At 37.6% G+C, this 27686-nt stretch overlaps 1 protein-coding gene across 2 annotated transcripts in view; it reads right to left on the bottom strand.

Moving 5' to 3' along the window:
• Positions 1-27686, bottom strand: part of INO80 (INO80 complex ATPase subunit) — a 122534-nt gene that overhangs the window by 54051 nt on the left and 40797 nt on the right. For both annotated transcript variants that reach the window (XM_034661138.1, XM_034661139.1), the window contains exons 8-23: positions 23602-23655; positions 22380-22583; positions 20515-20710; positions 19182-19249; positions 17939-18148; positions 17374-17454; positions 16459-16554; positions 9798-9857; positions 9218-9360; positions 8004-8088; positions 6880-6997; positions 5852-5937; positions 2661-2828; positions 2310-2443; positions 794-861; positions 2-95 (exon numbers count right to left, since the gene is read on the bottom strand). In XM_034661138.1, coding sequence (XP_034517029.1) covers positions 2-95; positions 794-861; positions 2310-2443; positions 2661-2828; positions 5852-5937; positions 6880-6997; positions 8004-8088; positions 9218-9360; positions 9798-9857; positions 16459-16554; positions 17374-17454; positions 17939-18148; positions 19182-19249; positions 20515-20710; positions 22380-22583; positions 23602-23655 — 1865 coding nt within the window. The remainder of the gene's footprint in view (position 1; positions 96-793; positions 862-2309; positions 2444-2660; positions 2829-5851; positions 5938-6879; positions 6998-8003; positions 8089-9217; positions 9361-9797; positions 9858-16458; positions 16555-17373; positions 17455-17938; positions 18149-19181; positions 19250-20514; positions 20711-22379; positions 22584-23601; positions 23656-27686) is intronic.

Raw genomic sequence — 27686 nt, 5'->3', positions numbered from 1 at the left:
CCTGGCCAAAAGTCCCTGAAGCATGAGGTTTGCCATTTCTGCTGGAGATACATCAATAAAGCGAAGGAAGGAGAAACAGCTTTCTTCATTAACACCTGGAATATCAAAGGACAAAGTTAAACCCAACAGCAAGCCAAGAGATAACAGTCAACTAAAGCTACTGAACTGCTGTCTTTCTACTTAAGAATGAAAAGATACCTAAAGGTTCTGACTCAGCCACTATGATGAAAGTCAGGGTGTCATATTTTTGTACTACAGCCGCAAGTGGGAGAGGCAGACCTACAAGATATGGCATATATGGGCCAGAGTGGAGGTGGCTCATCAGCTACCTTTGGGCTTTTTGGATCCTTGACTAATTGCCGTTCTCTTTTCATCATGGCAAGAAAAGTACAGAGTTAAAAGATTCTGAACCTTTGCCTCAATACCATGGACAATGCTCAAAGGTGAGCTGCTCCTTTCCCTTAGACTAAAGACGAAGGAACTAAGTCACATTAATGAAAGTCCTGCACTGTCTCTGTCAAGTTTCAAGGGTGTAAGAAACTCTTAAGAGGCAGGTATAAAATAAAGATGGAAGGTCAGTGTAATAATTTTTCATTGCTTCTTGTTATAGCCACAAATCATAGCATCTACAGATGAAGACAACTAATTTACTTAAAGCTTATTAAGACTTTATAAATAAAGACCTAGCATGCAGGCAAAACCACTGCTAATTGAAAATCAATCACTCAGCAAAACAAAGAGCATCCTACTAAATCCCTGGCATACTTTCCTTCCCCCAAATCAAAACACCTACCTTTTCTGTGAAAGAGAGACTGCTGGATGTAGTCTGGTGCAAACGGAGAAAGAAGAACCCTTAACCACCTGTAAAATCAGTAAATAAATCAAATCCAAACCTAAATAAAAATACTGGGAAATGAACTAGACTAGAGGTCCAACACTAAAAAGAATCTTTTAGATTTGAAACTGTTTCTACTTTTAAGAGGTCTGCTGCCATATTACCAGGCAAAACTCATGGCATGTACCAAGTACAGTGCTAAGTAATTAATATAGATAAAAGAAAGTAATACAAGTTCAAAGTAGTCTCATTTCATGTCAGAGAATCATAGTTCAAAGCTGTAAGTTACCATATACCATATGAAACAAATAGCACTACAACTCTGGTCTGTTTCCCCCTGCCCATCTAGTTGAGTAATACCCTGGGAGTTATCACAAAGATTTTAAAAATATTCATTTATTTTAGAGAGAGAGAGAGAGCGTGGGAGCGGGGACAGAGGGAGAGAATCTCCAGCAGACTCCCAACTGAGCAGGGAGCCCAACTCAGGGTTCGATCCCATGACCCTGAGATCATGACCCGAGCTGAGATCAAGAGTCAGACACTTAATCGACTGAGCCATCCAGGCACCCCATAAACAAAGAATTCTTAAAATTAAACCCAAGAAATGTGTCTCAACTTCAGTTTCATTAGGCTAAATATTGTTGATGATTATTTTGGTAATGCTGCTTATATTTTTTCTCTACAGATGGAACTTTCTAAATCCATGATTCTCAAATGTTGATGTGCACAAAAATCCTTTGGGAGCTTGTTAAAAAATCCAGAAGACATGCATATCCTCACTCCCATGTGTAGAATGGACCTACAAACTTCTTCTGAATGGAACTCGTCTCTAGCATATTACATTTCACCTTTTTTTTTTTAAAGATTTTATTTATTTATTTGACAGAGAGAGAGACAGATGCGAGAGAGGGAACACAAGCAGGGGGAGTGGGAGAGGAAGAAGCAGGCTCACAGCGGAGGAGCCTGATGTGGGGCTCGATCCCACAATGCCGGGATCATGCCCTGAGCCGAAGGCAGACGCTTAACCGCTGTGCCACCCAGGCGCCCCTACATTTCACCTTTAACCAAATCCGTCACTGCTGATTCTGGGAGGAAGGTAAATTTGATTAATCTGAAATCCAATCAGTTCTTCCACAAGTGCTATTCCAAGTATAAAATAAGCCACTGAAAAACAATTTCAGTACTGGAGCAGAGACATACGGTGATCTGTCTTTGTATAAGTACATATTTGCACATTCCCCAATCAGAAAAGAAACCAGAAGTGGCTAGAGCTATTAAGGTCATCCAATTAAACACTTGATACTGCACAGATTCCTACCACAACGTCCCTCAATAAATAGTTGTCCACCCTAGGCTTAACTACCTCATTGTTGGGGAACTCAAACACTCTCCACTAAACCCCCAAAAGCACTAAGCCACAAAACCCCAAATTACAAAAACACCCTAGAATAAACAGATATTAGTATGTGCTCACCTGTCTCGTGAATGGTTGAAGACCCTGATCTGTCCATGACGGTAGATAAACTTAGAAATCTGGTATGGCTTTAGGGAAATATGAAATGGTGACCAAGTTTCTTGTCGTTCAAATAACTCTGGGTGATTACACACCTAAGAGAAAGGAAAATGACAAGACACCACTGACACATGCAGACATCACTCTCAGAAATGTCTGGGACATCCCAAACATTTAATGTTTACCTCTGTGAATATATACTTTCTCATTTCATCTCTTTTTAACAGCCTTTGTTTATCTGACCAAGGTTAGAGCCTTTTTCTTGAAATGGGTTAATGAGACAAGTCCAAGGCTGCTGACCTAAAATCTTACCTTTCTAAACTGCATGACCAGATTCATGAGGCTGCTGGTGGTGGTCTGTGCTTGCTGGGTAGAGCCCATAGAAGACTGTAATAAATCCTCAATAGAAATTTTGTTCTTTAGTGCCTGATATAGCAGCTTCTGTCGGCTGGTCAGTTGGCAATACATTAGAATCTCAATCTAAAAATCAATGAGGACATTTATGTTTTGAAAACCAGTTTCTAAGAGAATTCAGTATCAGCGTAAGAAACACATGCAAGCCAGATTATGATTGAACAAACAATACATATCTCTAGAAACTCACTATCTCTATAAACTTGTGATGTAGCTAATTATCCAGAAAAATATTCTTCTCTTGACACTTTTCCCTGTCACTCACTCTACATGCTCGCCCTGAGAAATCTCTTCCATTTTCAATAGCACCAACTGCAATCCATTGCAGCGACTTGCAAAAACACTTTCCCTAATATTTCCAGCCCCGTATTTTCAACTACCCATTACAACCGTACCACTCAGAGTCAGCGGGGGAAAAAAATCTTTTCTAGAATTTCCTAAATTGATTACAGCATTACCATTCACTCAGTCACCCAAAAACAAATTTCAACCAGCTCTGATTTTTCTTCTTCTCATGCCCATGTTCTATCATTTCCTAAGTCCCTCAAATCCACCTGGAAATTAACCTCTAATAATCATCCTTTCTGACCACTCCCATTGTCTTACTGCAGAATCTCATCATATCTAATCTAGACTGTTAATATCTGGGGGGGCAGGGGGGAGTGTCTTCCTGCCTATACAGTCTTCAGTGGTTCTAAGAAACTTTCCATATAAATATTATAAGGTGATTCCAACTGCTAAAAAACCTTCAATGTACATTACTGTCTATAGTAACATATTAAAAATTCTCTGGTAGGAAGAGAAGGTCTCCCATACTCTAACCAACCCTACTGTCCCAGTCTCATCACCATGTCCTCCTATATTCCCTAGGAACAATGCTCTGAATAATGTTTGCTAAACATGCTACCTATCTGAATCTTGCTCTACCTTTGTTCACATTGTTCCTGTTGCCTAACACCTGCTTCCTTACTGTATTTTCCTAGTAAATGCCAATTCATTATTCCAGACCTACCTCACAAGTCATCTCTGCTTTGATGCCTTCTCTAACCTTCCCTAACAGAACTACTCCCTTATCTGTGTTCCCATTATACTTCACATAGATAATCACTGTATCTCTTATGATACAGTATTAGTTAGTTATGTATTCATCTCCCTTGGAAATCTGAATGGAACCTGGATACTACATCTTTATATATCAGTGGCTAGCAGGCAATAAGAGTTTAATAAAGAAATATATTATTTAAAAATAGATCAGAAACAATACTGATATTTAAGAAATCTTGAGGAAAGTACTATGCACAGTGATTAAGAACCATACTACATCTTCTGATCACCTCCCTACTCACCACCAAATAACAAAAATTATGACACCGCTAGTTTTTTAAGCCCTTTCTGATATAAAAGGATTCACTGTTTTATAAAGTATTTTCCTTCTATCAGGTATATCTGTGCAACACTACTATTTAGTTAAAGTCAGCCAGGTTCACAAAACAGTAATCAAGATTTCTTAAAAATAAATAAAACAAAGGTACAAAGGTACTCCACATTTTAAAGGTGTACATCCCCACCACAATCTTTCAAAGTGAGTTACTAATTTCAAAATAATCTAACCTTTTGGCAGTGATAAAGGAGAACCACCTGATATTATCAAGAACCTTGAAAGATGCCTTTTGGGTAGAGAGTAGAATTGTGAGAAACAGGTGGAATCTATGGTAGATGGGGAAAAGAAGGACTGGGAATTGGGAGGAAAAAAGAAGAAAGGAAAATATAGGGAGGATTCACAGAAGATAAGAAAAAAACAAGAGAAGTTTGGTAAGGATTCAAAAAAAGATAGTTATAAATTAAAAACAAATTTTTTTTTTAAATTTAAGCTTTTATTTTTAAGTCATCTCTACACCAAACATGGGGCTTGAACTCACAATCCCAAGATCAAGAGTTGCACGCTCCACTGACTAAGCCAGCTGGGCACCCCAACAAACCAAAATTATTGGCTTAGTATAAGGAAAAAATATTAAAACCCGAAGCACATTAAACTTCTAAATCTAATGCTTAGTTTACAGAAATACAGGAGACCACACAACATGTTAGACAACACCACAATGATGCAGTTAGCAAAATCCTACATGTGGGAAACTCTATAGGACAAATAACTCGGTTTCTTCAACAAGGGAAAAATAGTAGGAAGACTAAAAGATATTTAAGACACTTATTACCCAAATGCTATGTGTGGGCCTTGCTTGGATTCTGATTTCAAAAATCTTTAATTCTTTAACAGAGATAGAAGGAGGCAGAGAACAGAACTTGGAGGGACAGAGAGGGAACAGAGAGAAACACACACAAGGACAAATGGGGATAGCTGAGCAATGACTGGATATGTGACAGTATAATAGAATTACTGTCTCCTTTAGCAGAGGTGATAAATTAAATAAATTTATTTTTTTAATAAATAATAATAAAAAAATTTATTTATTTGACAGAGAAAGAGCCAGCGAGAGGGGGAACACAAGCAGGGGAGTGGGAGAGGAAGAAGCAGGCTCCCAGTGGAGCAGGGAGCCCGAAGCGGGGCTCGATCCCAGGACTCTGGGATCACACCCTGGGCTGAAGGCAGACACTTAACCATTGAACCACCCAGGTGCCCCCTGGTTATGTATTTTTAAAAAGACTAAATCCTTAAAAAAAACAAAAAAAAAGACTAAATCTTTTAAAGTACAGATGAAAATATTTGTAAACGAAATAAAAGACATCTGAGATTTGCTTCAGAATAATCTAGAGGGATGGGGATGGAAATGAGTTAATCACTGTTGAAGCTGTATGGTGGTTACAAGAGGGTTCATTATACTATTTTTTCTGCTTTTGTAATGTCTCAAATTCACCATAATAAAAAGTATAAAACAAAAAGAAGAAAAAATATTACCTGCCTTGGTTGTCTGACTCATTTTAAGTCTTCTTTGATCCACTCAAGTTTAACGGTCCTCTCTCAATCAAACTAATCACCCTTCAACTAAACATTTACCAACGAATTTTTTTTGTCCTGGAACCCTAAGGTGGTGCCTACTAAGGCTTAAACTAATGAAGTCTTCTTTCCTTACCTTGTCAGACAATTCATTTTCTACATCTTTCTTGATTCTCCTCAGCATAAATGGCTTCAAGATCATGTGTAATCGAGAGAGTTGATCTGAAATGCCAGGAGGCCCCCCGACAAATAATACATTATATTGACTTAACACAAACAAAAGAAATATCATGATCATCTCTCACTAAAATGTTCCTACACTTTTTGGCTTACTGAACCTTTGAAAGAAGACTAAAACTTAATTTTTTCCTCAAGGAGGAAACCAAGGAGTCTGAATTTCAATAGCATCCACCTATAGTTGATGGGGCAAATGCATTTTTCTATCATTTACTCACACCAACAAGGACAACTTTATTTTCATTAGAATTCACCTTTAGACTGTTTTAGGATCATTTTATCAATAACTCTGTTATTGATATCTGCTATCTGGGCCTCCCAGTGTTCCTCTAAAATCATTTTTTTAAAGTATGTCAGCAAATTAACAAATTGTAGTATAAGAAATGACTTTAGGACTTTTCTAACAGTTGGTAGATGTCAGTTCATATCTATGTAATAAACACTTCATTACCCTCTTAAAAGATATTATTCAACAAGGTCAAAGTATTGATAAATAAGGTTTAAAATATTCACAGTAGAAACAAATCCTAATATAGAAAAATCATAAAAATGACCCCTCTAATATTTCTGTTTTTCTCACAGGATAAAAAACCTCACCTCATTCCATAAGGAATATAATTCTGATACGAATTTTTCAGAATATACATGGAAAATGAGGATTCTATACGCCAAAATGTGGTACTTTTTGAACTCTGCCTGTTCTACCTTGATTCAATAGTCAACAGTACAGCAGTTATCACCTGTATTAGTCCTTTCGGCTCTTTTAAACATGAACAAAGCACATACTTAATAAGAGAAAAAACTACCCCCCACCCCCGATCCTTCTATGAATACTGGAAGAAAAATTCTTTAATAGAAGAAAATATTCAATTATGTGGTTGCCTACACTAATAGGTAGAAAGAAAGAGAGTTCATAAAAGCACTCACTCTCATCAATTGCGGATTTGTTTTCGGCGTGGCTCTCAATGTCCTTGGAAAACCATTCATTAAATTCCTCATGTGAATCAAATAATGTTGGCATAATGAAATGTAGCAGAGCCCAGAGCTGGAAACAGAAGAAATGTGAAATAACTGTAGAACCACAAAATGACAGTGTGTGAGGATATGACAAGGGTGTGGAGAGAGTGAAAGTTGCAGGTTTGTGTGTGTGTGTGTGTGTGTGTGTGTGTGTGTGTCTAGAACAGATGTAAGTGTGGGCAAGTGGGCGAAAAAGAATGAATGTGTAAGCACATGCCTCATCAACCAACCCTTATTTTCTAAGATGCAATAGCAAAATGAGATTATTCCTCAATTAATTTCAAACTAAAAGTCTGAAAGTAAAAGTCCTGCTCATATTCTGCAATGGGATAGTTTTAAAGATTTTATACATTAAAAAATCCATTTCACAATCAAACACAATCTGAACTAGCATAACTTGCTAATAATAACTCTTAATCAGGGGTCAGTAAATTATGGCCTATGATGCCAAGGCTGGTTTGCCAACTACTTTTATAAATAAAGTTTTACTGGAACATAGCTACATCTATTCCCTTATGTACCATCTATGGCTGCTTTCACATTAGAATGGCAAGGTTAAGCAACTGCAATAGCAGCAATATGGCCTATGTTGTAAAATATTTACTATCTGAGAAAAAAATTTACTGTCTGGCTCTTTACAGAAAGTTTTCTGACTCCTGTTCTAGATGATCATTTATCTTTTCTAAATAAGGAATTTTAGCTCCTCTCAGTGCCAAAGAATATTAACCTTTTCATTTTATCACAAAAACATCTCTGCATTAGATAGGTAACATTCCTAATGTAGTCACTATTTATTCCATAAATACAAAGGAATACATTAATTTATTTGCCCATGCCAGAGAATAATAAAATAGGAATGATGCCCAGAAAACCCATTTAGGGCAAACTATGGTAAAACTCTTCATTTTATGTGGGGATTATAACTTGTACAGAGCAGTTAATATTCCAGGTGGGAATGGGGAAAGAATTCTATTCTGTGCTAGACCCATTCTTTTTAATGCAGACATAAAACTGAAGCCTTTACTAATGCCTACCTCTGCCATGGTGTTCTGAATTGGGGTCCCAGTTAGCAAAAGCCGATTCCGACACTGGAACTGCAAGAGAATCTTCCAACGAACACTGTTCGGTAAATGAATTAGAAATTCCAAGTTAGCAGTAAAACTTTCTTCACCCTACTAAGATCCTGTATTTCTAAACATGCTTTCCAAAAAACTTCCAAACACCCAGAATCAAGTACTCCACCATGCACACGTTGAAAAATATTATTCAACAAAGCTGAGGACAGAAAATGACTCCTGTATACAGAAAACATGGTATTCGGGTTTAGAAAAAATAGCCCTCAAGTGGGCAGAGTAGGATCCTTTCTGGCTTAACAAAGTGCTCTACTACCTCTGGTCAGTTTTGTTGACACGAGCCACTTAATTATAAGGTATTTATCTATAGTAGAAAGCTTTACAATTATTAATCTGTGCGCTTCCAGTGTGAGTTTAGAGAGATCAATGGAGAAAGGAGAAGGGTGTGAGAAGAAAATGCAAAATGAGTATATTGCTCCCAGCAGTAAGCATGTCCTACTTCAGAAGAGCAGAATATGAAGTAACGACCATCAGAGGATAGAAAGTACCATTCTGTCAGTTAAAATGGATTTCCAAGAAAGTCTTAGGGGCTCACCAAGAGTTAATAAAAATGCATCAAATGCAACATTTAATACCACCGAGTAATACTTTAAAGTCAAACACCAACTTACTATTCAGTTTGCTACTTTGAAGGTAATAGAATATTTTAAACATGTAACTTCCAATAAAAAGATCTTGGGGCTCTAATAACTAATCAGGGACTAGGACAACCTCCATAACACAGACAGAACCTACAACCTATAAAATGTAATATTCTACTTCCTCCTAAGATCTCTTGTTCAAAATATTCCCTGAATCAAAGGCCAGATAAGCCTTCTCCTACAAAAATGTTCCTGGAAGAACAAAGACCTATTAAGATGCAATAATTATTGAGTAGAGAAATAGAAGTTAAGAAAAACCCTGTATTCTAAACATTAATATTTGTATTCCATGTAAAACGCAAAAGGAAATTTTTGCTTTCTGGTCAGATACATGGCATATGTAGAGAATGTATCATGCCATGTTCTGAAACCTCTCTGATCTTTATTCACCTGTGTGTATATATGTCTATATCCTATATTTATATATCTACACAGCCTCAGTCTACAGAGTTTGGTTTCTATTAATCATGTTACCTGGAACTACTCTTGAGTGCCTGAGCCTCATCCAATACCATGTACTGCCACTTGACCCGCTGGAAGTACTTTACATCCTGCACCACCAGCTGGTAGCTGGTGATAACCACATGGAAGGGGGCATCCTGAGTGTAGAGGGTCTTCTGTAAATACAAGGAGGGAAGAATGAAAATAGATACCTAATAATTCATAAGATAATGAGGGATGGATTTTATTTTCTAAGGCTAAGAAGTTTAAGACAGTTCTACTAAAGATGTGCTTCTTCTACGTGGCAGATGTAAACTGAATTAAACCGTAACTGTTTTTAAAGTACTCACCTTAATTACAGATGATGTTAAACATTACTCTTTAGTTTATTTAAGAGTTCTTACTTAATCCTGGACTTTAAGTCCAGCTGATTGTCTATAATGGGAAAAGTGTTGTAGAAGAAAAAAAGTGCACTGGCCTAGTGTCTAGAAATATATATAAGATTCTATACACAAGAAATTACTCAAATAAAATGGAGAACTGATTGCATATGTATGTGTGTGTGTGTGTGTATGCATGGGCATATGTGTATATGCAATAGGCTGAAAGTTACCTGACTCCAGAACCTCCTGATAACTTTTCTATCATGAGGATTTCCCCAGTATGGTAGCACCTGGAAAAAGGACCATTATACAGATTATTTCCTACTTATAATCTTAAAAGTATGATCACAAATGTTATTCAGAATGATTTTAAAAGAACCTAAAAAACAAATATAGGAATTCCTCTTCTGTCACTGCCACTAGTACGCTTCCTGCTGACTGAATTAAAAGACACATACAAAACATTTGTGAGAAGGCATCAGAAATCTACCATGGCAGAGAATTACAGAGTCAAGATCCAGAAAAGAAAGTCTGTCCAGAAAGTAAAGCCTGACACCTGGTATGTGTCCTTCCTAAAGGTGTTGATCCTTTCCAAAAGTTCTAGTTGAGAAGCTAAGAAATTGAGCAGAGTATTTTTTTTAAGAGATGCATGGCCTACAGAACAAAACCTGTAGTTCAAGGAGGATGGATTATGATAACCACCCACCTCCCTGGCCTCAAGACGGGAATCACAGGATACATACCCATGGGCAGTAAAGGTCAACTATAGACAGATGAGCCTTACCAAGTACTGAATCCCAACTTTGAATCATCTCAATTCCTGACCAGATTAAAGTGGGGACTTTGGATTATTAGTGCCCACCGCCCCCAACCCAGCCCCACCAAATTACTAGAGGCCAAAAACAAAACAAAAGCAAAACAAACACCACCAACCCAGAACACACATAAGTCCTCTCTGGAAGAAGAAAACAGAGCCCACAATTATTTCTAGAATTTTTCCTATATGATGTCTGGCATACAATTAAAACACAAATAAACAAAACCAACAAAAAAGCCCCAGACATATGGAAAGGCTAGACCGCATGACTGAAAACCAACATGAGAAACAGATACAGGAAATAAAACTAGAGGAGACCCAAATAATGAAAATATCAGAAACAGACTTTTAAAAAAGATGCTAATTTGTTCCTGGAATTAAAAGATAAGCTTGGGAATTTCAGTGGTGTATCAGAAACTATAAAGTACCAAAGGGAGTTTTTTAGAACTGGAAAACACAAGAACTAAAACTGAGAATTCAACCATGGGTTTAATGATAGAGTAGATGCAGCTTAGAGAAAATTAGTGAAACAGATGTTAGGTTAGAAGGAAATATTTAGACTAAAGCATGGTGAAAAAAAGAATGCAAAATTCAGCACTTTTTCTGTGACGTCTCTAGGTGTGGTTTTCTTTCAAAGTGCTTCTTGGATCTGTAGCTTGACTTTTTTTGTTGTTTTGAAAAATCTCAGTCACGATGACGTATAAATATACAAGAAGAAATGAAGATCAACGGAAACAGTGAATAGATAATATGAATATGTCTAAACAAATTTAAAATGTATAGATAATAATAAAATGCTTTGTGGGGTTTCAAAGAGAAAATATATACAAAAACAACAGCATGTCTCTCTCTCTCAAATAAATAAATAAAATCTTTAAAACAACAGCAGCATGTAAGTCTACAGAACAGGAATGTAGTTAAAGTATACTAAAAGCCCAGGGTACCTGGGTGGCTCACTTGGTTAAGTGTCCAACTCTGATACTGGCTCAAGTCATGATCTCAAGGTTGTGGAACCTGCTTAGGATTCTCTCTCTCCCTCTCTCTCTGCCTCCATCCCACCCCACTCACAGGCTCTCTCTCACACTCTCTCTAAGGAAAAAAAAAAAAAGTACACTAAAGCCCTTGTACTGTCTGGAAAGCAGTAATAGTATTAATTTTTATTACTTTTTTTAAAAGTCAAGGATGCATGTTCCTTGACTCTTAGGTATTCTGCTGAGTATCTACTAAGAATAAAATGAATATATAATTAGCAAGCTAAGAAGGAATGAAAAAAAAAAAAGAGTAGTAAGATCTAATCAATCCAAAGGACACAAGAAAGGAGAAAAAGGAAAGTTGTAGAAGCAGAAAGCAAAGAGCAAGGCAGATTTCAAATCCATGTATCAGTAACTACATTAAAAGTCAGCATAAATACTACAAATAAAAGGCAAGGAAAAAATCTTAAATATAAACAGAATGGTTAAACGTAAAAGAAAGAAAGAGATGCCACATAAAAACCAGAAGAAAGCTAATCTATTTAATGCCAAAGAAAACAAGTATAAGGCAAAAAGTCTTAACAAGAGGAATTTCATAATAAAAGGTTTGATTTACCAGGAAGATAAAAATAATTATAAACTTGTATACAACTCACAGCCTCAAAATATAAAGCAAAATGGACAGAAGAAAACAAAAATGGATAAACCCTTAATTGTGGTAATTAAAAACATTTATTTATTTATTTATTTGAGAGACAGAGAATGCACAAGCAAGGGGGGGGCAGAGGAACACAAAGACTCCTGGTAGGGTGGGGAGCCCAAAAGGGGCTCAATCCCAGGACCCTGAGATCATGACCCCAGCCGAAGTCAGATGCTTAACGACTGAACCACCCAGGCGCCCCTGTGGTAATTTTAACATACTTCTTTCAATTAGTATTTGGACAGGCAGACAAAAGAATCAGTAAAGATACAGAAGAGGTGAAATACACCTGACCTAATCAACACATATACAATGCTGCACTCAACTGCATAATACCTACTACTTGCAAACAGATACAAGACATTTATAAACATTGACTATATGGTGGAACGTAAAAGAAAAGTTTAAAAAATTTCAAAGGATTAAAGTCATAAAAAGCCTGTTTTCCATCCTATCACAGTAAATTTAAGCTGTAAATTAGTAACAAGATACCTAGAAAATCGTCCTTTGTTTGGAAATTAAGAACTACCCTTCCTTCCTTATTTATTTATTTTAAGTAGGCCCCACGCCCAATGTGGGGCTTGAACTCACAACCTTGAGATCAAGAGTCACATACTATACCAACTGAGCCAGCCAGGTGCCTCAAGAACCCCTCTTTTTTTTTTTTTTTTTAAAAGATTGTATTTACTTACTTGACGGAGAAAGTGCGCACACGAGCACATGCACAAGCAAGGGGAGTGGCAGACAGAGGGAGAAGCAGGCTCCCCGCTGAGCAGAGAGCCTGATGTGGTGCTCAACCCCAGGACCCTGGGACCATGACCTGAGCTGATGGAGATGCCTAAGCAACTGAGCCACCCAGGCACCCCCAAAAAGCACTCTAAAACAAGCCATGAATCAAACAGGAACTTGAAATAGAAGCTAGAAATTATTTTGAATTAAATAATAATGAAAATGTGGCCCATCAAACCTTTGGGTGGCTATAGTCATGCTTAGAAAGCGATTAATACCCTTAAATACACTTACTGGAAAAGGCTGAAAATCAACAATCTAAGCTCCATCCAGAGATGTTAGAAAAAGAAAAAAGTGCAAAAAAAGTAGACAATAATAATAAAAGACAGAGCAGAAATGAATGAAATAGAAAACACATAAAAGAGCCAATTTCAGGAATGAAAATGGAATATTAACTATAGAAAAAACTGTAAACCATATTTCTTGGGGAAAAAAGAGGAATCAGAGGCATTGATCATACCAGAATAAAACAAATGTTACTCAGATACCTGCCAAATAAAATGAACTTTCAGATGTTATCATCATAGATCAAAGTATCTTTGAATGCAAACTAACTATAAATCCGAGCAGAGTCTACATTTAACTGTGTTCTGTAGGGAAGTGAGTACATTTCTGACGATCTAAAGGAGTAATGGCAATAGAAGCAATGAATCAGTAGAGCAGAGGTCATCAAACCTTTTCTGTAAACAGGTAAATGATAAATATTTTCGGCTTTGCAGGCAATATGATATCTGTCACAACTATTCAACTATGCTGCTGTAGTGAGAATATAACCATAAATAACACTTAAATGGAAGAGCATGGCTGTATTTCAACATATACCTACAACAGTTTAAAAACATGAAAACTACTTTTAGCTTGCAAGCTGTACAAAAAAACAGGTGGCAGATTTCTCAATAAGTTAAATACAGAATGACCCTGCAATTCCACTCTGAAGTATATACGAAAAGAACTGAAATGAAAACAGGACGGGTATTCAAATGATAACCTGTACATGAATGTTTGTAACAGTACTATTAACAATAGCCAAAAGGGGGAAACAACCCAAATACCACTGAGATATAAATGGATAAACAAAATATAGTGTGCCCAGATAATGACACATTATTCAGTCATAAAAAGGAATGACATGCTAAAAAATGAAAATATTGTGTTAAGTGAAAAGAAGCCAGACATAAAAGGCCACCGATTATATGATTCCAATTAGATGAAATTATATGATTCCAATTAGATGAAATATCCAGAATTAGCAAATCCAGAGAAGCAGACTTGTGGTAGCCAGGGGCTAGAGGGAAAGGGGAAGTGACTGTTTAATGGGGAAGAGGTTTCTGTTTGGGATGATGAAAAAATTCTGCAACCAGACAGCACTGACCATTGCACCACACTGTAAATGTACACAATACTAGTAAATTGTACACTTTAAATCGGTACATTTTAGACTTTTTTTTTTTAAAGATTTTATTTATTTATTCAACAGAGATAGAGACAGCCAGCGAGAGAGGGAACACAAGCAGGGGGAGTGGGAGAGGAAGAAGCAGGCTCGTAGCGGAAGAGCCTGATGTGGGACTCGATCCCATAACGCCAGGATCACGCCCTGAGCCGAAGGCAGACGCCTAACCACTGTGCCACCCAGGCGCCCCATAGACTTTTTATGTATGTGTGTGGGTTTTTTTTTTCTTAAGTAATCTCTACATCCAATGTGGGGCTCGAACTCACGACCCTGAAATCTAGTTGGATGCTCTACTGACTGAGCGAGGCAGGTGCTCTCCTTATGTATGTGTATTTTATCACAATTTTAAAAAATAAAACAAAACAAACTAGGACAAACGAAAGTGGCAACTGGAATAGGCCCACAGGCCAAATTTTAGTGACCCTTAGAATATCAAAAGGAAGCTCAACATGCAAATGAGTGCTCATTTCCAGGCCCAGGTACAAAATCAAAGGAGAGGTATCAATGATGCAAGCAGTACTACATTGCCATCTAATGGCCAGTGAAGTTAATACTGAAAACTCAAGTGGTTTGGTGGAAACTTTCTGGTTATTCAACATGTACTGGAAAAGGAAAGAAAAATGAATGAATGAACGAACGAATAAAAAAATATGGCAGCTCCATATTCCCAATGGCAAAGAACTCTAGAGAAAATACTCAACAAATTGCCTTAGAATCTCATCTTCTTAGAAATTTAAAAATGAGTCAGCAAAGTTAAAAGTTATACACTTAATGTGCCTTGTAAACAGTTTCTAAATCAACTTAGCCACAAAGGTGGACCACAGCCACAAAGGTATCCCAAAGTGGAATATCTCAGACGTGTCCTTATTCCCTACAAAATATAAGTGAGAAAACACGTGACCCCCCCCCCACTTCCACCCTATCCTGTGCCCTTTAAATTGCATGGAACCCGTGTATCATGGAGACCCCAAATCAGGGAGACCATAACAATAACTCTTGATATAAAATCTCTATAAGATCCTCCTCACCATGCAATTTCCTCATCATTACATTACTTTAGGGACAGAACACATATTTAACAGATTTCACCATTTTTACTTGCAAGCAATATAATAAATCCTACCCATTCTTTCTTACATGCCAATAACTTTCCACAATTAAACCCTGTTTAATAAATCTTATCCACATCTTACCCAACTTAGTGGAACATGCTTCCTTGCTGATCACTTCCGACCTCAATCTCACTTCTTTTCCTCTGAATTAGTTAAAATCAACTTTCTTATTATCTACCTCAGACATTATAATCTGGACTAGGACTAAAGATCTGATTTTAGAGTATCAAGAAAATAAATTATTTATGAATATATGGGGGGACGACCATCCCATAAATTATAGGATATGTGCCCTGATAATATGATTTGCCAAAATCTCTGTTAAACAAATAAGGTAGATATTTTCTTCTATGGCAGTTTGACCAAGAGTATCAATCCATGTGGCTAATGCAGCAAATCATTCAAATTAGGCTTTGGCTTTCTCACTTACGAAATGTAAGGATGTAATATGCCCTCTTATTGCTCCCATCAGTAACTTTTTTTTCTTTTAAGATTTTATGTATTTATTTGAAAGAGAGAGAGAGAGCATAGAGGGAGCAGCAAAGGGAGTGGGAGAAGAAGGCTCCCCGCTAAGCAGGGAGCCTAACAGGGGGCTCAATTCCAGGACCCTGGAATCATGACCTGAGCTAAAGGCAGATGCTTAACCAACTGAGCCATCCAAGCACCCCAGTAATTTTTCTTTTATACTTATTTTAGAGAGAGGGCATGAGAGAGAGAGAGACACACACACAAGAGAGAGTGTGTTTGCGCGAGAGTAAAAGCGGAGGGGAGGAGTGAAGTGAGAGGGAGAATCTCAAGCAGACTCCTCGCTGAGCATGGAGCCCAGGACCCTGAGATTATGACGTGAGCAGAAATCAAGAGCTGGACCCCTAACTGACTGAGCCACCCAGGCGCTCCACCCATCAGTAACTTTTAAAAGGAATGTACTTAAAGTATTTTGGAAAAAAATGCAAGAAATTCAAAACTCTTAGAGCAATTAAATAAGTAAGGCAGCAAAGGAAAAGTCAGAAAGTTTATTTTAAAGAGTAAAAGATATTTTTTTGGATTTTTACCTTAAATTTAGGAACAAATCTAGTAAACTCCTGGTGCCAATTGTTGAGTGTAGAAGCAGGTGAAATTATTAAGAAAGGTCCCCAGATGTTCTCTCTCTGAAAGACAAAACTAGGTCAGCTAACTGCTGAAAACTGATGATACTTAGTTCAAAACTATAATCAATGACAAGAGCAGTTCAAGAATAAATAATACATTACAACATGAGAAATGGTGCCTAGCTCCCACATCTGAATACTCAGTAATAATACCCTATGTTAATAATAACACAGGCAAGGAATTTGCTCAGACAAACCATGAGAGAAAATACCGAGCAATAACTCCCACCCCCACCACTTATAGGTCCTAATTTCTATCATTCACAAAGCACTTACGATATCCTGACTTGTATGTATTGCTTTCCCTTATACGAGATGATCGTAACAATTTTACTGTTATTGGAGCTTTTGCTATTTTCAAAATGCTTCTACACCTATTTTCTCATTTAATTTTCACAGAATTCCTACAAAGTAGATATTATCCCCACTCTGTGCAAGTAGAAACTAAACCTCAGAGAATTAAAGTGAAGTCAGAGCAAAAGAGATCAGATGAATTGCCGAAGTTTACATTGTTTATAGTCAACACAGAGTTCAGATGTGAACCTGGGTCTTCTGGTTCTAACTAACTACAATGTCTTTGCCACTATACGAATGGCTCTGGACAGGGGGCAATATGTCAAACCACACATTCTCAGTAAATATTCTAGTCTTGAAAACCAAAATGCTTCACCACACTGTGACACCCTGTAATGACCTAAAAGGTAAAGAGTTAAGTCCTACTGTTCTCATACGCTACAAAGCCTAGCATAATGCTTGATAATGGCTGATTCCCGCTCCAGAATCTAGAGTGGGGAAGACAGAAAGACTGCAGCTACCCACCTCAGCCAGATGGGCCAGGAGGGCAATACTCTGTACTGTTTTGCCGAGGCCCATTTCATCTGCAAGAATGCCATTAATGCCCTGGAAAAAAAAAATACAGTCAATAACCTCTCACATTCCATCATACAGGATTCAACCTACTGTCCCCCAAAACTAACCAAACTGTCAGTCTTATTTAAACAGAAGTGGCTAGAAATACCATTTCAGCACTATTACCCACTGCTGTAATGATTCCTTTTGCCAACTCCATAGCTACAACTATGAATCATGGTTATCTGAGGTGAACAGGCCAAAGCCAGTTTTTCAGCTAGTTTAATCCAGGCAAAAAAGCAATCATGTTTACCAAGACCACGTAAGACAAACTATGTACACAATACAAATATTCTCCAATAAAATTTCAGATTAAAAATATAAAGACATCTTTCTGACTCTTGTCAGAGGATAAAGCTTTTCAAAGGGATGGAATTTAAAACATTGTCTCATGCTCATTTCACAATACACTGAACCAATGACTTTAGGAAAATGTAACGAAAGAGAGTGGATATGGCATAGTTTTAAAATTCACCTGTTCATAGAGATTTGCCAACCAATTCATGCCTTTCAGCTGATAGCCTTTTAATTTGCCATTAAAAATTGTAGGCTGTGGAATATCTTCCCCAGCCCGGATAGATGGGTTTGCCAGGCTGTAACTCTCCCCAAACCCAGTGCCAGACTTGTTTGCTGCCCGGAGGGCAGCTGCTCGACTTTCTTTTGCATCTTCATCAAATGACCTTGTCTGGAAAATAAAAACGTGTTAGAAGAAAAATAAGAGGGAAAAAACGAAATTCAAATAAAGTTCATAATGATAATATATCTACTTTGTGGTAACTGGAACAAAATTTCCGATAACATTATGTATAAAGTATAATATACGAGGGGTGCCTGAGTGGCTCAGTTGGTTAAGCGGCTGCCTTCAGCTCACGTCATGATCTCGGAGTCCTAGGATTGAGCCCTGGCCTGGGCTCCCTGCTCAGCTGGGAGCCTTCTCCTCCCTCTGCTCCTCCCCGTTTATGCTCTCTCTCAAATTAAAAAAAAAAAAGCACAACATATGAAATACTACTACTATTTTACATTAATTTAACAATTATATTAAGAATACGCTTTTGATGAACAGACATATTACAAGACTATAAACCATATTACATGACCACTTGTTTAATCAAGGAATGTGTTAAAAATCTGATATAAAATTTGTTTAGCTGGGGTTGGTGTGGAGAAGGTCAAGTTTATTCTGACTTGAACACTGTTACGTGGGGTTCCTATGTAATATATTTTTTACTTTCTTTACTTACTTCAACTTCAACTTAATCTAACTGCAGTTTCTTCTGATTTCATGAAGTATCACTACATCAAGAATTAGCTAGTTATTACTAAGATGAAAGAAGGTCCTAACATAGCAGTATTCTTAAGGTGATGATACAACTCTCTTAACAAGCACAGTGTGGTCTTTTCCACTGAACAATCATGATGCATTTAACACTATATTACCCATGATTACTCAGGTTGACAAAAAAATAGGTAAACTGTCCTAGCTTCAATCAACACACTCCTAAAGTCTAGACAAGTGAATGCTCATTTTCCACCCTTCCTCAATTATTCCGACTGTACTAAATAGAGACACAGCCTGCACCCAATACAGTCACATATATACACATCTGCCAATGCTTTTAATTGAAAATATGAGTAAGAATAAAGGAAGACCACCCAAATGGAAGGTTGTAGGGCACTTCCAGAGTCACTCACAGTTTCTTTTCATTTATAAGACTCACCCGAGCTTGATGAATATGATAAGCATTTTCAGCATTCTTCAGGGCCTGGGCTTTGAAATGGTTACTATCTGAAAAGGAAAACTTAGAGATTATCACATGTCATTAACTGATTTCCTTCAAACATGCAACTCACGCGAACATTGTCAATCCCTAACTCCCCCAATTTACTCATCCCTAAGCTCACAGGGAGTGAAGAGCGCAGAAAGGTTCAAATTACATGACAGAGGTAAGGACCTAGAAGTGGCTATGAAGGCGGAGGGCTGCCATGGTCTCCATAGCCACAGGAAGCTCACAGAAACCACCAGGAGACTGAACTCATCTCCCAATCCTGGGTTTCTTGCACAAAGCAAAGAAAAGCAAAACAATGAGGATTCAAAATTGTGATAGATTTCCGCTGTGTGAAACTATTCCCAAAGAAGAAATCCAAACATGTATAAACCCCAAGATCCTTGCAAGCACACTCATTCTTTTTATTCGGAGCTCAAAGTGATCTTGATCACTATTCTCTATGAAATTCCCCTCGAATTTCACCCCAATTCATCCCCCCCCTTATGGATACAAAAAGACCACAACTGAGGGGCACCTGGGTGGCTCAGTCAGTTAAGCATCTGCCTTTGGCTCAGGTGGTGATCTCAGGGTCCTGTGATAGTGCCCCGCATTGGGCTCCCTGCTCAGCAAGGGGTCTGCTTGTCCTCCTCTCTCCCTCCCTGGCCTGTGCTCTCTAAGAAATAAATAAAATCTTTCTAAAAAATAATACCACAGGGGCGCCTAGTTGGCTCAGGTTATGATCCCGGGTCCTGGGATTGAGCCCTGCATTGGGCTCCCTGCTCGCAGGGAGCCCGCTTCTCCCTCTCCTCCCCACTTGTGCTTTCTCTCGCTATCTCTCTCTCCCTCTCTCTCAAANCAAAAAAAAAAAAATTTAAAAAAAAAAAAAAAAAAAAAAAAAACCACCACAACTGAACAGTCTCTTTCTCATGCTTGACTTGTATCACCAAGAACCCTGTTATGTGAGAGATGATTTTCTCTGCTGAGACATGTTCACTGAATTCTTCTGATATAATACCCTCCATTTCTACTAACAAATCAAAACATATAAAATATTCCCAAACTTATATCATATAAACACACCCTTTCCTTTTCAAATTCTTTAATAAAAAGTTATTTTGTATGTTTGTTTTATTCATCCTTTCCCTACTCCAGTGCAATAAATTCCCCTTTACTAATCATTACCTACCGATCAAGATAAAACTTATAAGAACTAATCATGTGTATAGCCTTAGGTATAAAATAATAGAGGGTACCCACTCCCTCTACTTCCTGATTCAGGACTCACCATAATCCTCCTGTGTGATGTTAACTACCACCCCTCCACCAATGTCAATTTGTCTTTGGGTAGAACTGTCTTCCAGTTTCCTTAGGATTTCTTCCTGAATTCCATCATGACCCATGTCTCGTTTGCGACTCATGAAATGGGCATATAACTCTGTCTGGGTGATTAGGAAGTTCAGTTTTCGCTGTTGCCTCTTGGCCTAAAGGGGAAGAAAGTTATTTTCACTAAAGAGAGTTAAATCATCAATCACATACAAAGGTGATCAACAGAATTCACCAAATCTATATATAGTTTGCATATAATTCTTCTACAAATTCTTTGTCTTTGGAAAGGTAGCTAATTGCTAACGCACAATTTTATTAACATCAAGTCAGGGGTACTAAAAGTAAAGAATAGCCTTTACTTATATTTAATAATAACATGTGTTTTGTTCTCATTTACAATATGAAATCTTTTCTCCATTAGGCTTCTGTCTAAAATGCTTATTTCTTTACTGTATTATTTTCCTAGAGTGGCACTGACACACCAACTAAACTCAACTGATGCATTTTATTCCACAACCTGGGTGCAGATACATGTGTATGGCTTTAATATCTTAAAAAATGTAAACATGTGAAAAGATCTTCATCACCAAAAGTCAAAATAAGTGACTAGGAGCTAAGAATTATTCTGAAAAGTCAATGCAGCAGAAGCCAATCAAAGGAAGCTAATCAAAGGAAGAAAATCCTCCTGAAAACAGTGTATAGTTCATCTGTGATAATGATCTACAAAGTATGAATATAGATCAAATACACACACACACACACACACACAGTCACTGCTTTGCATTAACTATTTTACAATAAAACTCTTAAGAGGTACAGCATGATTTGTCCTTGATCCAATACCTCCCCAAATTAAAAATAAAAACATAACAAGGAAGTTAGCCAAGAAAGGAGTCCAGTCCTAAAAAATGTCACATAAAACTATGCTCTCTCTTTACGATTTTACAGTACTTGAGCCAGATTCAAGTGAGTAGGAAATTTGAAAGACAGTTTAACAAAAGATGGAGTTACTTTTCATAATGGATACAGGTGTTTATGTTTAGTATGTTAGCAAAGTGAACAAAGAGAACTGGGCAAAATCCATATTCATCCTCAAAGGCATGATAAAGGACAGAAGATCAAGAGCTCAGAAACAGCCACAGCTCTGCTCTGACAGAAGGACTACCCATACCTGAAAGAAAACATTAACCAATCCGCTGATTCCCTTCCTCCAGACCTCAACTTTCCTTCCACACATCCCAACTGGTTTGCCCACGGAAACACAATGATTTCGTTCTCCTACCCTCTCTTCTTGCTTCCCTGAATAATCTACTCACCTACGTTAGCTGACATCAAGTTTAAAGAGTACTGGCTGAAAGTTAAAACAGTGAAGCAGGTAGGGGGATGGGTCTCAAAACCGAACTAGTTGTCTATTGTTCCTATCTGGCCCTAAATCTGGCAGCCAGCCCTGTTCTTCCAACAAGGAAGAAACTGAAGCCAGTGCCTGGAACCAAGCCAAGATAAGCTGTAAGGGGTTTTCTTTTTCTTTCGTTTATCCCCCTTCTTTTTCCTTTTTTTGGTCCTCAAGAAATATACAGAGGAATAAGGCTACAAAGAACAGAAAAACTTGGCATAGAAAAAGAGAGGTGAAGGCCAGAAAGAGGGCCTTACTGAAAGGATAAAAACAGAATCGGTTTATTGGACTACAATTACTATCCTCAAAATTATGTCTTAAAACGTTTTTCCAATGATTTCATTGATTAACTTACAACTTATGTAGTACACACCAACCTCTGGATATGGCTGCAGCAATCAGGATTTCAAAATTTTATACTACTGTCATACCTCCCGCATCTCCTCATCCAATTTCCGCTGCTCCAAGGCCTCCTTCTCTGCACGTTTGCGGTGTTCCTTCTCCACCTTCTCATACTTCTTCCAGTACAGAAGCATCTCCTTGGTGAGGCGGCGGGCACGAGGCAAGGTCTCCTTACAGTTCTTTTGGGCCTGCAAGGCAGCTCGACGCACCTCCTTCATGCACTGGTGGGCAAGCTGCAGATGACAACAACAGTCTCAGAAAGAAGAAGACCCAACACCAGGGCCAGTTCTCCCTGAGCTATAAACCACAGAACTCCTCAGTCTGTTCAGTGCACACAGTATTCCTATGGTCACATCTCTTTCCCCTCCTACATGATTAATGTTCCCGCACAGTACTGTGACCCAGACCCAGACCCGACCCCAAGGTAATACAAGGAATGAGAAATATATACACATACTGCCTTAGTAGATGGGGGGGGGAAGCATAACGATCTGAGATGTGCTGGGAAGTTACAAAGTATTATCACACACATTAATAGTAATAGTTATTAATGCTTATTATATGCTAGGCTCCACTCTAAGCCTAACATGTATTAAACTAATTTATTCTTCACAAAAACTCTATGAAGTTGGTAGTATCAACATCCTCATTTTACAGATGAGGAAACTAAGGATGAGTGACCAGCCCAGGGAAACAGAACTAACAACATTACCTCATCCGATCTCACAGCTTTCAAAGGAAGCTGTGCTATTTCCCTCTAAAGGAAGGTATCGATATTAACATCATCATTTCTTAGATAAAGAGACTGAGCACAGGAAGCTTCCATGATCTGCCTAAGGAATCAGAGCAGGCTATGGTCTCATCCAAAAAGGGTCAAATACCAGAAATGTGAGGAGAGCAATTTTATTTTCTTTTTTAAAGATTTTATTTATTTATTTGACAGAGAGAGAGGGATCACAAGAAGGCAGAGTGGCAGGTAGAGGGAGAAGCAGGGCCCGAGCAGAGCAGGGAGCCTGATGTGGGGCTTGATCCCAGGACCCTGGGATCACAACCTGAGCCAAAGGCAGACACTTAACTGACTGAGCCACCCAGGCGCCTCGGCAATTTTATTTTTAAAATAAACTGAGAACATTCAGAAATTCTCTTAGGTACTACTAGATTCATTATCAACAGGTCACAAGAGACAAGAGCAGCAAACATAAATTACATTCCAGCACAACATAAAATGGGAAATACAAAACTATAATTTACCTTTCGGCTATTGGTGAGAAACAGGTTACGAGCTGAGGCTTTCTGCTTGTTGGCCTAAAATATTTAAAAACAAATTATTTCATTTAGGAGTCCTTTTGAAATAAGATAATGTAGACTGACATGGTCTTTTATTCAATTCCTCAAGGGTTTAAAAAAAAAAAAACAAAGTCATCCAAACGCACCAACTCAGAACCACAAACAAAGCTACTAGAAGCAGTATTAAGAAGAATAAGCTAGTCCTGTGGCCGCCTTAAATAGAGTCTTCTACAACCTTTTGGAAAGAATTTCAGTTATATTTTAGGCTTGACGTAGACTAGGAAAGTATAACAACATACCCAACGTATATCATCCTGACTAAAACACACTGCTTTCCAGAGCCAATCTGCAAAGAAGCTGAGATAGTAGTCACTCACACACAGAAACTGTTAGGAGAGAGGTAAACTAGCCTCCCAGTCTGTGATTCTATCCTCCAACCAGGACAAACCTGCTGCTACTCTTAATTTCTGCCAACACTTAAGCTTCATCTTCTCAAACAAAAAATTCCAAGGCAGACCTAACACAAGATGATTCAGCAGCCAACAAACCAGTCACAAGCTGCTTATTTTGTCTTCTAATTCAGTTAAAACAAAAACCTAATAAAGAAACCTGATTTCCCAGGATGATCCACTTGACGGGAGAAGACACAGCACAGGCACAGCTGAGTGATGCTCTGCCTGTTAAAGAACTCTCCCCCTAATTCTGAAGAAACAGTGGGTACAAAGTTACTGACAGCCCAAATGCCATTTATATAAAATTCCCACCTCAGACTGTCTGCTTATAGGAATTTCTAGGATTTTTATTAAAAAAAACTTTTACTAATGCTTAAGCAGCTAGCTATTGCCACTTTAAAGACAAGAATCTCAGATATTTCTATTGAATTCCTGATCATCAGAAGGGCATCATTTTTTAAAAAATATTTTAATTTATTTTTTAAAGTAATCTCTACACCCAATGTGAGGCTTGAACTCACAATCCTGAGATTAAGAGTCGTGTGTTCTACACACTGAGCCAGCCAGGTGCCCTGGAAGGGCATCATTCTGAAGCCTCTTCACCAGGTACAAAGAGGGTTTCCCCATTACTTCTCCCATCAAAAATGTNATAAAAAAAAAAAAAAAAAAAAAAAAAAAAAAAAAATGTTCCTATCTAAATTTTCTCTCCAAAAATACTTACAACTGGTATGGGGAGAAAAACAGCCATTATACAGTAGAGAAGCACCAACACACAAAGGGATCAAAGCTAGTATCATCATACTGGGACAGACGTGTCATGTGCTTCCTAATGTGTCATACCAAGAAGGACACGTCACTCCTTTGGTAATCCTGCCCCAAATGCATAACCCAAATCTAATCATGAGGACTCGCATGAATCCAGATTCAGAAATACTGTACAAAACAACAGGGGTATACTATTCAAAAATAAAAATAAAAATGTCATGAAAGAACACTGTGTCAGATTTAAAAGAGATCAAAGAGATGTGACAATCAAATGAAACACGGAGTCCTAGACTGGATCCTGGATTGAATCAAGAAAAAAAAAAAAAAACCCTATAAAGGACGTTACAGAGCCAACTGATAAGAAATCTGAATATGGTCTGTGGACCAGAAAATAATTTTTATAACTTCACTGTGGTTCTATATGAGAGAATGTCCTTTTAAGAAACATACAATGAACTATTGCAAAGTTCAGTACAAAGTGTCAAACTAACCCTCAAAATGGGGGAAGGAAAAAAAAAAGCATGCATTTATATAACAAAAGCAAAGGAAGCAAACAATTGCTAAATATGAGTAAAAGTTACATGGAAGTTCCTTGCATTATTCTTCTCATACTATTTTAAAACTTCTTGTTTTGAACTAATTTTAAATTTACAGAAAAGTTGCAAAAAATAATAAGAGTTTCTTTACATCCCTCCTGCTGCTTTCCCTAGTTTAAGCATCTTATATAACTAGAATACAATTACTAAGAAAGGAAAATAACACTGGTAAAATATTAAATTACAAGTCTTATTTGAGTGTCAACAATTTTTCCACTAAAATCCTCTTCCTGTTCCAGCATCCTGTAATAGGATCCCATGTATTCAGTTGCTTTTCTCCTTAGTCTCTTCCTGTATGTTTCATTTCTTCAATCTTTCTCTTTTGTCCTCAACACTTTTGAAAGGCACCAATCAGTTACTCTATAGAATGTCCCCAAATTTGTGAATTTCTGGTATTTTTTCATGAATGGAATGATGTTATGCATTCTGGCAAGAATACCACAGAAATGATGCATTCTTCATGCATCACATCAAGTTCACGATGTCAACATTTATATTACAAGTGACTACCTAGATCATTTGGGTAAAGTAGATTCTGCCAATCTTCACCGTAATAGTTACTATCTTTCTTTTTGTGCTAATATGTATGCTGAGTAGATGCTTTTAGCCTGTGCAAATTGCTTCTCTTCTATCCTTCATCCTCTAATTTCAGTCTACATCAATGGATCCAGTCTGCAACAATTATCACTGTGGTACGTGTAATGATGGTTCTCTACTTCCTTTCTTCTGCACTCATTAATTGGAATTCTACTGCCACGAAGAGTTGTTCCTTCTACCTTATCTATTTGCTTTTTATTTAAAACGGTATGGACTCATAAGTAGTTCTTTAAATCTATGTCTTAAAATTCAGTATTATCTTTTCTTTTTAAGTAAGCCACACGCCCAGTGTGGAGACCACTGCAGCACTTGAACTCAAAACCCTGAGATCAAGACCTAAGCTGAAATCAAGAGTGGATGCTTACCAACTGAGCCACCCAGGTACCCCAGTATTATCATTATCAATTTTGGTGCTCAATTATTCTAACTTTGACCATGAGGAGCTCCTTCAGGTTGCCCGTGTTCTTTTGACAATCCCGCACACTCAAATTTCTTCAAGCACTTCCTTACTTTCTGGTACTCCAAGATGTTTAAGGCTCATCTTGTATTTTCCCTGCCAAGTTCTGGTATAAACTACTTCTCCAAGGAGCTCTGGTTCATTTTATTAGAGAATAAAAGGTGTTTAGAAATCAAGACCTGGGCACAAAATATCCACATTGTTACTGGGGTGTCACTGTTTCCAGGCACTCTCAGCAAACAGGGCTAAAAAATAAGTATATATGCATACTAACCTATGCATAAACACACAATTATATTTCTGTACATATCTATCTGTATATATATAAAAACCCATGAATTTATACTGATAACTCTGATTCCAATCAAATTTCAAAGGCTTCACTTTAGCATTCCCAATAGTGACAAACTGGCTGTCAACTACAATATATTTATTTATTTGTTCAATTCTAGTGCTCATTTAAAGTAGTTCTAAAATTACTAGCCTACTCCTTTGTAAGAAACACTCACTATACCAATCATAGCATTTATGTATAGTTCCTTTGGTCTTTAGCCTTACATAACCAGTCAAAATACTAATTTCCTCAGTTACTTCAATGAGTCCTTTTCTTTCCCCACTCCTTGCAACTTGATTATGTTACTCATTTCTAATGCAGTTAAGCATTTGCTCCTGTCTTTATTCAACTTTGCCCACATATCCCCTCAACCTCCTCCTTCACCCACATCCTGGCTGAATTTAATGGTTTTATTATAGGAGTACGTGAGTATGTGAGGAGTACATGAAACATTACTAGGATTCTGAAAGTCAGTCCTATACATAAAAGATGTACTTAAAGACTGCACCCTCATCCCTGCTAACCTGTCCATTCTCCCCTTTCTTTCTACGTTTTTCCAACCTGCCCCCTATAAAAAAATCAACATTTCTGGTTTACCCTTCCTGAATTTCTTTCGCATGAATGAGGATTTATTTATATATTTTCTTATATGCCTCTTTTGCTTACATGAAAGGTAAATACTACAGATACCTGTTTTTGTTTGCTTTTCTCACTTAAGAGTACGTCCTAGAAATTACTCATCGTCTCAAGAAGGCCTTCCTCATTATTTCTTTTTAACTACAGCATAATAATCCACTGTGTAAATCTACCATAGCTCAATTCAAGCCCCACATATAAGTACTTAAGTT

This window comes from Ailuropoda melanoleuca, chromosome 5 (assembly GCF_002007445.2).
Source record: "Ailuropoda melanoleuca isolate Jingjing chromosome 5, ASM200744v2, whole genome shotgun sequence".
NCBI classification, from domain to species: Eukaryota; Metazoa; Chordata; class Mammalia; order Carnivora; family Ursidae; genus Ailuropoda; species Ailuropoda melanoleuca.
Note: the sequence above shows the minus strand (reverse complement) of the source record. Positions and strands in the feature narration are given on the sequence as shown.